The 14,149-nt window shown below is 31.5% G+C and overlaps 2 protein-coding genes across 4 annotated transcripts in view; both read right to left on the bottom strand.

Moving 5' to 3' along the window:
- The window catches only part of LOC100646409 (mannosyl-oligosaccharide 1,2-alpha-mannosidase IA), a 702,484-nt gene that overhangs the window by 39,367 nt on the left and 648,968 nt on the right, over positions 1 to 14,149 (bottom strand). The gene's annotated exons all lie outside the window — the stretch shown is intronic.
- Positions 2,176 to 5,549, bottom strand: LOC125384825. Its single transcript, XM_048404817.1, has 8 exons — positions 5,305 to 5,549; positions 5,042 to 5,159; positions 4,063 to 4,324; positions 3,331 to 3,447; positions 3,049 to 3,139; positions 2,828 to 2,973; positions 2,535 to 2,667; positions 2,176 to 2,475 (listed from the first exon to the last, which is right to left on the bottom strand). The coding sequence occupies exons 1-8, from the start codon at positions 5,455 to 5,457 to the stop codon at positions 2,425 to 2,427; spliced, it is 1,071 nt and encodes a 356-aa protein (XP_048260774.1). The 5' UTR covers positions 5,458 to 5,549; the 3' UTR covers positions 2,176 to 2,424.

The following is a 14,149-nucleotide window of genomic DNA, read 5'->3' as shown; positions in this document are numbered from 1 at the left end:
GTGATGCTACAAGTCTCGTTGTATTACGGCATAGCCAATTCGATCGTAACAATTCGTAGTTTAGAGTTTCGAGGTTGAAATCGAGATTGGGAATTTGCCGAAGATGGTTAAATTGAAATTTGTGTTACAGATAGCGTGAGGAGTTTGGTTTAATTGGATTCTTCGTTGGTTACATACAGTTCACACAGTACTTGGTTGGATATAGAAAGTTCAACAAGTTTGTCGGAGTAATGTAAACTTTTAAACAACGAACAGTACGATACGATTAAGATTTGGAATTTTTAATGAAACGAATCAACACACGAATTCCATGCAACACAGAAAATTCGATAATTCGTTTCAAACAATAAACAACACATTTTCTTATTTACCGAGTTCACCTAGTTTCTAATAAATTTAATTTCTGCCATTTTACGATCTTGCAGATCATCATCTTACTATTTTTTATCGTTACTTCTGCAGAAAAATATTTTGCCCATGCCACAAAAGTTGAAGGAGAATGAAACAAGGAACGTTTCGAACAGGAAAATATTACTGGATGTTCAAACTTCGCTCTAGCTAGGGGAGTATCAAAGAAAGGACAGGAAAAAAGAATTGGAATATTCACTGGTGAAAGGAGTAATCTCGGATAGGACTGATCGAAGGCAAAGGAATACCATCAGCCTCGCCGTAACGACTTCCAGGTTCAGTTCATTTCTATTCACGAGCCGGGGCACTTTTGCGCTTTGAATCTGAGAATACCGGCGATCGTTTCCCTGTCAATGAGCTGGATGGTCCCCGCACCTTCGAATCTTTCAGCTTGGTCAATGCTTGAAATTGTTTCCGAACGGTAACCAAAAGGCCACTTAGAAAACAAAAAGGAGGATTTAAATCGGATCGATATCATGCTGAACGTAACATCCCTGAATTTTGCATGGTAAATATTTGACAAAATAGTAAAAAGGCTAAAATTATTCATTATATTCGCAATTATCGAGAATATCTGCCTCTTGTCTATTTTATTCGTGTAACAGAGTTTGCTGATCGTGAGTTATGTTCATGGATATAAGTTTCGTTCTCTGTTTATGAATACTTGTGATCATTTACGATAATAATAGCGAAATTTATATCTGGCAAAGGGAGATTACGAGCTGTTCAAAGTGTACTATCTACGTGATACGATAACTACGTTCATTTATGAACTAATATATTTTACCTGCAATAAACAGCGATGTGAATTTGCATTTTATAAGCCTCAATTTTTACGTCTTCGGATTCTTACCACATTTCACGATTATACAATGGCGTAATTTACATCTTCGAATTAGATATCTTCTTTATCAGGATTTCATATGTCTTTTGCTTGCGAATATCGTTGATTTCAAGATCTCTGAACAATTTTCTTATTACTTTCATCACGTTCTTTGACATCTTCCAATCCTGTTTATTCTTATGCTTACATATTCTCATTCTGGAATAAAAATAACTTTGGTTGTGAAATAATAAAATTGTGAAAAATAAAATTGGTTGTGAAATAGAATTGAAGTGTATTAATACTATAATTATTAAGTTGAATAATTATTACATTATCAAAACGTTAATTAGTTTATTGAATCAGAGGAAAATTAAATTACTAGTTCTTTTTGGTATCCATTAACATTCATCAATAAAAACGGATATTTTGATGAAATTATAGAAGTCTATCTAATATTTAATTTTACCTGGAAAATGTTGCTATTTAATGGTATTACGATAAAGAAAAGCCTTCGTAACTTTGTAATATGTAACTTTATAATCGACCAGTTTTAACTGATTTCAAGTATTATATACTCGTTCCAAATGTAGTTCATGTTCGTGCAACTACACGTAGAGGACACTTTACCGCTAGAATTGAACGATTCTCGATCCAAATTGTATCATATATTGTAAAATGCTCCATCTTTTCCTTGACATGCACAATATTAATATTTCTATATCAGAAGGCAATAGCAATATACTGTGGATAGGAATGGAATACTGTGAATGGATGTAGGTGGAAACAATAATTGAACATCGTAGATTATAGTACTCTAATGAGGGAAACAGATGGTTTATGAACATTCAGGAATATGGTGTAAAATAGCGGTGCAAAGGTGATAGGAAGGGAATGTGTAATTAACAGGTGTTTCTATTTTAAACCTTCCAGTGATGCTTGTACTTCGTATATTTATTGAAATTTTGTTCTACTTTAGCAACATATATTTAATTAAATTATCATTATACACATTATCGCACCACACACATATGTTTTGCAATAAAGATATCAGTGAGATAAAAATTAAAATAATACAAACATATCCTGTGAGAAGAGCTTGTTCTATTATTTTATACAATAAACTTTTCAGTCGAAAATATTTATATGCGGCCAGTTTTCCGCAGACAGATGATGAGAAATTGATAAGCATTTTAATCAAAGGAATAAACAACCATGAAATACGAAAAGGCTGTTCGAACATACTAAAAAAAGTCAGTTTCAGTATATATGAAGAAATTAAGTATATTCATAGCATAGTTACCATTGTAAACATATCATGAGACGCAACTATAACACCACCAATAATAAAAGTAAGATCCTTTAGACTGTTTCGCATGAGAAAGAGTACTACTTTTTGTTCCACCACTGGCAGATTGTACCATTCGATATTGTATCTACAAGTATTTTATTATAATAATGATACATCATTAAACGTTGTAACATATTTATATTTGCAACTATACATATCATACAAACAACGAAAGTAATATAATATTTGAAAGTGGTGTATTTTTTAATGTGTCAGTGTGAACTAGATAGATACACGTTACTTACAACTGCTGAAAAATATCGGAGCTATGATCTGTCAATTTTTGGGCAAAATGAATGACAGTAAAAGCGTAAAGTACAGAAGTAATTACAGTACATAATGATGCCACAAACTCCTCTATGTCGTTTCTGATTGACATTGCTTTCGCAAACTGAGACAAAGAAGGATTTGTCAATCAAGGATAATTGTTAACCAACCAAATTTCGTCTAAGCGTGTGATACTCACTTGAAAGAGAGCAAGAATGAACGTAATCAGACCGAAAACGCAAAAAACGTTGTACAATGGCATTACCTTTAGTTGTATAAAATCGACATAACTTTAAAAAAGGAAATATTTGTTATTTTTAGATTGTTCTGGAATTAAGAACGGACAAAATAATAACTTGTGTGAATTAATTGTGCGAATAAGAAAAACTAATGTTAGAAAAATTGAAAAAGAAAAAATACCAATTCTTGACAAATTATTCTGCCTTCAAAATTTTGTTTGAAATGATATTGGAATACTAACTGTTTGATTGTTGTGTGTAATTTCACAATTGAGATTATTTGTTTGTGAATTATCATACTCCTTTGCGCAGGAGAGACTCCTGGTATGTTTGAAACATATATGTGATTTATGCGGTAGCTGCGGAACAATGTACAGTGAATAAAAAACTAAAAGAAATTATGAGTATAATCAATTAATAGCTTAATTAAAAATAATTCGCGCAATTTTCATTCATGTAAGAAAGTAATTAGTTTTATGATACTAAACGATGTGATAATGATTGCACAAGTGTAATGTATATTATTGATATAGCTTGATTGATATTATTGATTAGTTTTGATATTTATTCCAAGTAAACGTATTATCTTCAATATTAAAATCAATAAGTATAATACGTCGGTAATAACGCGGTTATTTGATTTCCCCAATACTTTAACGTAAAAGGTAATTCATAAGACGAACCACTATCGTGTCATCACGATAACATCAACGCCTGATAAAAGATAGTTTTTGATACAGATATTGGATACAGTCCAGGATAAGTAGCGCAAACAAATTCAGTCCTTTTGCAATAAGTACTAATAAATGACAATTATAGAAAAATATTGATCCCAGACAAGGCGATATATATATTGTATTCCAGTTATTCTAGTTATTATTCGTTTAATATGGAAACAAGTATGTGCAATATCGATAACAAAGAAATAATGGTTCGTTTTTCAGTGTGTTAATTACGTTGTTAAATTTCCTTACCAAACAATTTTTAACAATCCACAAATATGATATACTACTGCCATGGAATTTACTTCAGTGACGAAAACACTTAGTGCTCCAAGACTGATAGTAACATTGATGTAAATAGCTATGTAGTAGAAAAATTTTTCCTGATCAATAAAATATTCTATCATCATTGGGAGCACCCGTGGACGCGTGTAATTCATAGGAATTAACAAATCCAAGATATCATTACTGAATGTTTTCAAGAAGAATGTTAGAATCATTGGACCAAGGATCACTGTAACAATGTTTCTGATTAAAATATTTGCATTAACATTCAAGAACAAAGTGTAGATAGCTATTGTAAACGTTGCTAAAAAATCCTTCAAATTTATATCGGTTAAAAAGTAAAACGTAAAGAGTAAAAAGTAAAAAGTAAATAAAGTAAAACAATTTTTTATTTAATATCTCCTATTCAAACGATGTTGGTCTTTATCTTTGTTTCTTATTTATTTATTCTATTCATTATTCTATTACTTATATAATATTATATAATATTATATTATTTATATATTATATATAATATTATTCTATTCATCTACTATTCAATAAAGTGATCAGTGTTGAAATTTTCAGACGAAGATGAATAGAATAGATGAAACAATTTTTTTTTGAAGAAAAGATGCTTGTTATAGCTAATATGTCCAGGCGTTCGATCATTGTCATCGTATAAACCGAATTTACATATGCGCGTATAGATCGATATGGATCTGTAGACTTAGTTGCCCATAAAGAAAATCAATATTACTTTTCGGTTAGTACGGACGATATTATTCTTAATTATCAGAACTGGATGAAACTGAAAATTTCTTTTATAAAAGAAATTTAAAAATACTTAATAATAAAATAATAAATAATTGATAATAAGTAAGAATTTTCTATCGAAATTGAAAAATTCTTGCCCGAAATTGAAAGTAGTTCAGCCAGTATTGTAGAATGGAGAGTTTCGACTTACGTCCAAAACCGATTGATAGTGATTTCATGGTTTTAGTGTATTCGTGAATGATTAGCAGCTCTGCTTCATTTTTTAACGAATTCCAATCGTATGTAATTCTTTGGAATATCCATTTTACCTGTGTTCGTGAAGTACATAGTTTTGTATCATAAGATGCCGTTTTAAATGTACTTGTTTAAAATGTACTTTCGGTCAAAAATCTACTTTATTCGAATACAAAAGCGGATAAGCGATACCGGTCATTTCTATTTTACTAAACTTACGTCCTTAATGTAATAGAGGTATCCGATGTACCTGACGACGAAAATGCAGGAATACGCGATGTAAGAAACTATTTTCCATCTCAGTGCTGTACTCAATTTTGCCATTATCAATTTCACCAACTGCGATGCAAACACATTCTTTATACACTTCATTTTGACAGCTTATCATAAAATTGAAAAATAAGAATTCCACTTTATTGTAAACTTATATTTTGCGAAATACGGGGAAAAAAGAAACCACGCAATAAATTACAGTCAAATAATCGCAAGAATGGTACTAAATGAAACAAATACCTGACCGAATACGCAAAGTAAGAAAAGAAGAATGACGAGAACATTCAATAATTTCGTATATATCGTACGATTGAATGGCCAAAGACCAATGGCAGATATGAGAATTCGATTGAGACTGTAATAGTGACTTCCTGCGAAGTTGTCCATTTTTTGAAAGTCTGAACGCATCTGCGGCTGAACAGATTATGGTTCTTCCCTTTTCTCTTTTCCTAATCAAATATTCCTGCAATTTCTTTATTTTTCGAGTATTTTCCATATTTCCTAGACAGCGGTGAATATAAAAAAATAATAACGGTGGGGTTCTGAGTGACAAGTGATGGACAGTAGCTATAGCTTAATAGTAGCTATAAGTTAATAAGGAGGGTGAGGGTCAATTATGGTAATTTCATGGTGCGTACATTGTAAGCCAGTAAGGGTAGTTTGCACAGTATTTTTAAATTGTAGGAAAATAAGGATTTCTTTTCCATATTTTTCCACCGTCACGCAAGTTTTCTATTATTAATGCGTATTGGCGTGCGTTGGTGTATAGTTTGTTTTGAACTTGGGGTTGATTATACGTGGCGCAACAAACTTCATAAGGTTCGTGAAGCTCATAGAGAAAGGATGTTCCGAGGATGTTAATACACTCTTATGCTAGAAAATTCTAAATGTGGTTTCACTATCTGCTGCGAAGATATTCTGAAATGTCTGAAGTATTCTGGTGTTCTTTATTCGATAAATATTTTTATTTTTGTCTCGGAAAGTGATTGTAACATGTAATGATAACAATGATATTTGGTAAGTGGAATTTGTGAATCGTTAAATATCAATGCATGCAAGATTAATTTATACGTCAACGTGTTGTACCTGGAATAAGTGGATATATTATCTTGAGTCTATTTTTGCGAATGTTATTCTTCAAGTAATCTTTCATTTCCATTTTGTGCTCATTTTTTGAAATCTTTCAGCTTCAAGTCTTACAGAGGAGGAACTTTTTCCGCGATATTATATTCACAAGAGGCATGGCACGAAGTAACAGACAGCAATTGTATTTTAAATGACGTTCATGGAAAGAGGTAACATTTTTTGCTTGATCCGTAATTGTAACTATATTTCTCTGTCGAGAGATATTTGGTTATCTCTAAATTTTCTTTTCTCCTTTTTGATATATCTCTTTTATAATTAGAACTATACTTAATTATATGTATATATACCGCTTGTGCAAAAGCTAAGAATCGTTTAATCTATTTAACATATATCGGCCACTTTACGTAATACCTGCGTATATATGTAATACTATACCTACTCCAATGTTTCAATGGAAAGTAAACTAAATTATTCCACTTTACAGCAGCGTAAACACAATTTTTAAAATAACCTATGAAACTGTATATAGAGTATGTTAATTCTACGTGACTGTATTATCATAGTATTTTATCGACGCATCATCCGCTGCTTCGTTAACATGCAAGGCAGTTACGGAGCAACAGGTAATAACAATACGCTCCAGTGGATTCAGTAACGGAAGCTATAAGTGAAAAAGTTGATTATAGTTTCCTGGTTCGAAAAATAGATGCTTTCTTTAATGAACATTCATAAACAGTGTACACAACAGCGGCACGATAAAAAGGCTGCGTTAATGAAAATTTTATTAATATTGTTGCGTCTTTATTCTAAAGCTTTTGCGACTGCTCACAATTTATACTCTTTTTACTTCAAGTGTTCGTTATTTTATCGACATAGGTTCTGTTAAAATACATTTTATGTATCTGTGAACCTGTGGAAGATATTGAAAAGTCATTGAAATCAGGTGGTAGTTAACCTTTTGCAGTTTCATCGAGACCTTTATGCTATCAACTTGCAAAAAATTTGCGAAAATCGAAGCTAACCAATTTTGCTGTTTCTCTGTAAGTGGCGGAGAAAAACAAAAAAAAAAGAGGTTGTTCCACAGTGCGCACGTGTCGTGAAGTTGCAAGTAATGGCTGCGCAACGACTAGAACGTAAATGCGTGTTCGCCTTGTTAGTCACGCGAGGAACAAAGAAGGGGCATGTATTTTTTAAAACGTTTAGAGCGTTTGTTATAGTTAACTACATATACGCTACAAGCGCTCGATTGAATCATATGTCATCGTAGATTATTGTGTTTGTAGGTACAATCCATAAATGGCTATTGATTTGCCCCATAGCCCCATGCAATCGATGTTGCCCCCCGTTCAGTGCAGTCTATATTATCTATATTGATATATAATTGACTCGAATACAACGAGAAACTTCTTAGAAATGTATGAAAGTCAAATAATATGAATTAAGAAATTGAAAATAACAATTAACCGTGCCAAAATGTTCAAATCATTTTCATGTTCATTTTCGTCGTGACGAATGCTACTAACTGACATTCAAATAGAATCTTGATCTTTAGAATCTGAACTCTCCCTTTAACAATTTGATATGAAGCTAAAAGACGATTCTATCTCTTTTGCTTTACAACTACATATCATTTAACACAAAGAAACAATGTATAGTATACTGAATAGGTTGCGGACAAAAAATCAGAAGAATTGTAACGATTAAATGAAATACCTGGACGATTGTGCCAGTCAATAAAATTAAAATGACGAGAGCGTTCCACAATTCAGTGCATATCGTACGATGAAGCGGCCAAATACCCAAGGCGAGCATCATCTGTTCGTTCCTTTTTCTCTAATAAAATATTCTCGCGATTTTTCTATTTCTTCAGTATTTCCACCAACTATAAAAATAAAAAGATAAAATTCTCGACGTTCCGGAGTGTCAAGCAACAGCCAATGATTACAGTTTAATAACAGGTCAATTATGACATTCTCATACCACACTCCTTGCAAGGAGTAAAACATAGTCTATAGAACGTATTTAACCCTTTCGCTTTGAGCGCCGCATATAGGCAGTGACCACGCGACGACTCCTGAGTCTGGCACCCCATATATCCGCCATCCAAATCGTGCTATCCGTAGTCAATAATATATTTTTTCGTTATCGGCAGAACATTTTCTGTTGATTTTATTGACATATTGGATTAATCACTTTTTAAAGTTACTCATTGTTGAAACACCATCAAAACGTTTCATGCAGTATATTTCAAACATCCAAACGATCGTATACTGTTTCATGTTAAAAAATCTATGAAATCCATTGACAGTGAAACGATATTTCATATACGGTCCTTACAATGATTATTGTTATTTAAGACTTAGAAAAACGTATATACAGCAACCACGCACACTGTGCGTATTTCTGGCGCGCGTTTCCGTTCAGTGACAGTACTTCGACGGACTGGACTGCCGAAGTGAAAGGGTTAAATTTTACGAAAATAATTCAATTTCGGGAAAACAGTGATACACTGTTTTTCATAATTCTTTTTTCGTTTTTTCGTATGTCTTTTGTTATTAATAAGATACTTAGTATGTGTTGGTGTTTGTCTATGAACTTAGGGTTGAATCAAGGCAATGCGTCGGGTTTCATTCACTTCGTGAACTTCACCCCGAAAGAATAAGGAATATTGTTTTTTATAAAGAGTTTATATCAAAGAATTCTGTTAAATGTGATTTCATTATTATTTGACGATGCTGTGACGTTTGATGTTTAGCATTTGCGTTTCTGTATACATCTTTTACGCGTCTAAATCAATGCTACTAATTTCTATCAGTTAGATATTACATCTATGGACGAGAAATGACTGTCACTTCATGGACATCATCACCATGAAATATGAAATTGACTTTCTCAAGATCTGAAAAATAGATTACACGGACAGCGATAATGACGGTATTGCCTCGATACGAGAGGACGATTTATGAAATTTGGTAAACGTTGTACCATTGAAACTCCTTCCATCGAGGCACTGTAGAAACCGAAGAAAGTGCAAGTGAAACTGTTGATGCTCCTTATCATGATTATCAATAACAGTTTCTGTAAAGGTACGGATGCTTCGTACCAATTGGTGTTGTATCTGTGAATTTGTAATAGTAATGTAAGGTAGTATTTTAAAAAATTTGTTATATTGTTTCGTTGTTATTGATTAAATATTTATAATATTTTTGCACACACAATGAGCTCACATGATTGTAACAATGTTATCAGCGGCATCTGAAGTAAACTGCACCATATAATGGAAGAAGACCATGCATGTTAGCATGCAACTGAGAACAACTAGGTGGATAATCGTTTCTTCCATATTTCTGTATAGAAATGCTGATTGAGTTAACTGAAAAACGTGTTTCTTTTGTAGAAAGAAAATGGTTTCGTATATATAATAGTGATAATAGATGTTTTAAATATACTTTTTTTATCACTCTTTTAGCAAATCGACGATATATTCTATCAATGGTTAGATCTTTTATTTTTTAAGTACGGTCCTTATCTTCTATTAATGATTAGTAAGAACAGTATGTTACTCACGAGAAACAAATTAATGCTCAGACATATGGTAACGAATAGAAGGAAAGTACCATAAGAAAACATGTATCTGTCTCGTAAATTGTATGCGTACCTTTAGTAACAAATAAAAACGATTGGACAGAAAATTGTAAGTATAAGAATCGTGATCAGACATATAAAGGTAGGAAAATACTAACTCCATTGCTCTTCTGTGTGCATTTATCACGATCTCTATGTTTCTTTTGCTATTTCTATTCAAATATCTTCGTGAGACATGTGATTGAACACAATCTTCAAAAACTGCTTTCTTAATATGATAACTGCAAATTATGAACGATAACTTATCTTTAAGCAGATGATCAAACTTATAAAAAATAAAAGAAATACAACATAAGTATAAAGAATATAATGCACATTGTAGAATTTAGAGAATAATGCAAATCTCAGTTTTTCATTTTCAGTTTTTCGTAAAAATTTCAATTTGCTCAATCATTCAAACATCTGCAGCCTAATAATAAGAATATCAGTAATGATTGAACATAATTTTTTTTTTAATCGGATTTACTAAAAAGCAAACTGTAATTTATATTTTTTCTCTTTGATAATTAATTTCTTAATTTTACCTCACGACCGCAAATAAACTGCTAGCGTGTTGGAACCACGTTACCATTAAAGTCTCTATTCCGGCTAGTATAGTAGCATCCAGGATTAACAAGAAATACTGATGAGACGTAATGAAAAAGGAATATTTCTTCTCATCGACGAAGTATTCCATCGCCATTGGAAATTTATACTGGCAAGTTATGTTCGTGGATACGATTATACACAGAATATAGCTAAACACGTGGCATGTTATTGGGATAAACGCTCCTAGATATATTAATGCTGTAACAAATTTGCAATCGAGTAGAGTTACATATTATTTTGTGTTTTATCGTTTCGTATTAATTTCTTACCAATTAATACCACTGAATAACGTTTTCCTAATGCAGCGTATTTCTTTAGAATCTTAAGAGGCTCGCCTTGGTTCATCTTCCAGTCATATTTCACTTGTTCCATTAATTCCATAACCTGGATTTTATAATTGTGCTCGCATTATATTTACCGAACGTTAATTCATGTTTGTCCATCACTAATTTAACAGATTCGTTAACAACACTACCAACTCTACAGGTTTCTTTTTTTTTAATCGCACTGATCAACTGTATTTTTTCTAGATTTCTTAATTTTATTATTAAGGTACGCGATTAATGTTGAATTCTTGAAAAGCAAACAATTTACGTAAGTATATGTTTGACCCGACTCTGCTTCATTTTTATTTATAGAGTCGCCTTAAATTAATCATGTATTCTAAACGAATTCTAAAAATCAAGCAGAGTTATATCGGATAGATTGTACAAATATTTGACGCCAATCTTCCTGAAAGTTGCTGGCATATTACAAGAAGAATATATCGTATTATTACCTAAGTCTATTGTACGAAAATACGAGAAATTAAAGATAATACAATTGTGAACTACAATTTTTGAGACTCACTACGTTGATTTGATACCAGAACATGTTGTATCTAACTACCACGTATGAGCACAGTATGATAGGGAACAGTCTGTTCGATAGGACATACAGAGTAAATTCTGCGGTTTTGAGAGCAAACAGCTGAAAATAACGAAAGTTACACATAAAAATTGCAGTTTCTCTTTTAAATAAAAATTTCATAAAATAAAATATAATTATCATTCAAAATGTTTATGTTGTTCAATAAATTTATGGAAAATAGCGTTTATTAATTTAAAAAAGTATATATATAATAATAAATAAAATATAAAATTTCTAAAATTTAGAAATTTATAGAATCTATTTCTTAATAATTTATAGAAACTTTTTAACACGTTGTGGTTCAGTTAAAAGATATCACAGAATCTATTCCAGTTAAACAAGATAACGACGAGTCACAAGTTACTTTCATCAGTTTAGCTTGAAAATTTCCATTAGAATTTGTCCCATTATTCCATGATAAGATTTATAAAAAATACAGACAGTCTTCAATGTATTATATAAATTAAAAAATAGGAATTAAATCTTTAAACTTTAATCATACATTAATTAGCAGATACTGAGATACCTATAATTTCAAATCACTGTTACACAGAAAAGTAGAAACGACGTAACAAGAATTATACCTGGGGAATTACAACAGAGAGAAAAATAAAGCAGATGATATTGTTATGAAGCCATCTAAACTTCGTATTGTTGTATGGCCACAGTCCTACCCACGATAGCAAGAAAATGCTACGTTTATAAAAGGCTGCCGGTTCAACCATCGTGTGCAAGGATTGAAACACTATTGACTATATTTGCACCCCATTTCAATCTTCCTCTTATAAATTTTCGCAAATATTATGAAACTTTGTCCTCTTGCAGTAAAATGAATGGCATAATCTACAATTTAAAGATTAATTATTCATACTTAAACGCTGTGCTATCGATCGATTCGATACCCCTTTGCCACTATGTAAAGTGTATTATTAAGGAAATTATACGTTACTGAAAAGGGGAAGTTTCATAATTTTCTTTTATGTTTCTCACGAGCTTTTGTCACAGGGGTCTGCGTTAGAAATATACCCGAGATGTTTTCAGTGTCTTTTATCTGCTCGAAGAGAAAAGAAATAGGTATTACTTTTCTATGGTGTTTGTTATTGGATACGCTTCAATTAGAAAGGATCATAAAGAAATTATATTTGTTGACATAAACAAATAGTACAATACTTTTCGTTTATTCGAAATTCTCATTTTTCATTGTGATATCATATATTTTATAATAATTTTCTTCCTGCTTTTTGGCATTATCGTTTGCTGTTCTTAGATTCTCTCGACTGGCTTTTGATGTTAATATTTGTTGCATCTATTTTTGTTTATTGCCTTTTATTGATATTTTATTATTCCGTTCTATTCGATTGAAAAATGAGAATGTGCACCAAATGTGAGTACCGCTATTAACTAAATTATACGTCGTAAAAAAAGAGATATGTGAAACTTTCTTCTGAAAAATTTTGTTCCTTATATCGTAATTTAGTCTGAGATGAAAATATTTCTCGAGCACGTTCGATCTGCTTTCTTTGTTGTGTGTTAAGCGTTCAAAACATTTCTTTCAAGTAATATTTCTATTATTTTGCGGCTACATATCATTATATCATATTTTATATATCATTTTAAATTTAAGGGTCTTCCTTTTCCATATATCACCTCAATTTCTTTTTTTTACTTATACATGCAGAAACTTTGCATTTTTTTAAGGATTCAGAAATATGATATGTTAAGTATCAGACATTTTATGTGTTACAACGTAGCAGAACTTGCTTTGTGCGTCAGTGAGTACTTTCACAGAAATATGTCGTTGAAGTGATAGAATACTTTGAATTAAGTTTGCTTGTCACAGTGCAAAGTTAAGTATATCCTTTGTTTCGAAAATATACGTAAAAGAATAATATAAGGACAAGGAAGGATCTAATTATGAATTCATGGACATGTGCAATTTTCCACAACAAATTTAATTGTCCGATAAAAAATTATTTACGATGAATTGTTTAATTCAATATTCATTTTAATACAATTATTTCCGCATAATTTTCGGCTACATGCTATTTCGTCATTGATGAAACTTCCATCTCTACTGTATCGATGATATCATCATAAAATACGATATCGATGCTTTTAAGAACTAAAAGTGTAAGTAAACCATAAACCACGTTGCATTCAAACAACAAGAGAGCATTATTTAAAAAATAACATACCAATAGAAAACCATTTAGTGTCCCATCATAGAAACCGGAGATAGTGAATAACAATGGTTTGCTGCTTCTCAACATGATATTTAAAACCAATTTTTGAGTTGTTAAAGAAGTTTCATACCAGTTGGTGTGAAATCTAGAAACATTAAAAAATAGTAGCATTTAACGTTTTTTCTAAATTTAGTTATTAAATTCATTACCAAAAAATGAAATGCTTACATTGTTGTGTGAAGATTATTGGAATAATCCAATAATTGTTGACACATATTATTTATGTAGAACATAAACGTTAATTGGCAAATAATAAATAAACAATAGGTAATTGCTTCCTCCTCGATTTCGGATAAAGAAAGCAAGGACTGCGATAACTG

The sequence above is a fragment of the Bombus terrestris genome, chromosome 4, assembly GCF_910591885.1.
Source record: "Bombus terrestris chromosome 4, iyBomTerr1.2, whole genome shotgun sequence".
NCBI classification, from domain to species: domain Eukaryota; kingdom Metazoa; phylum Arthropoda; class Insecta; order Hymenoptera; family Apidae; genus Bombus; species Bombus terrestris.
The sequence above is the reverse complement of the archived record's forward strand: the minus strand, read 5'-3'. Positions and strand labels throughout refer to the sequence as shown.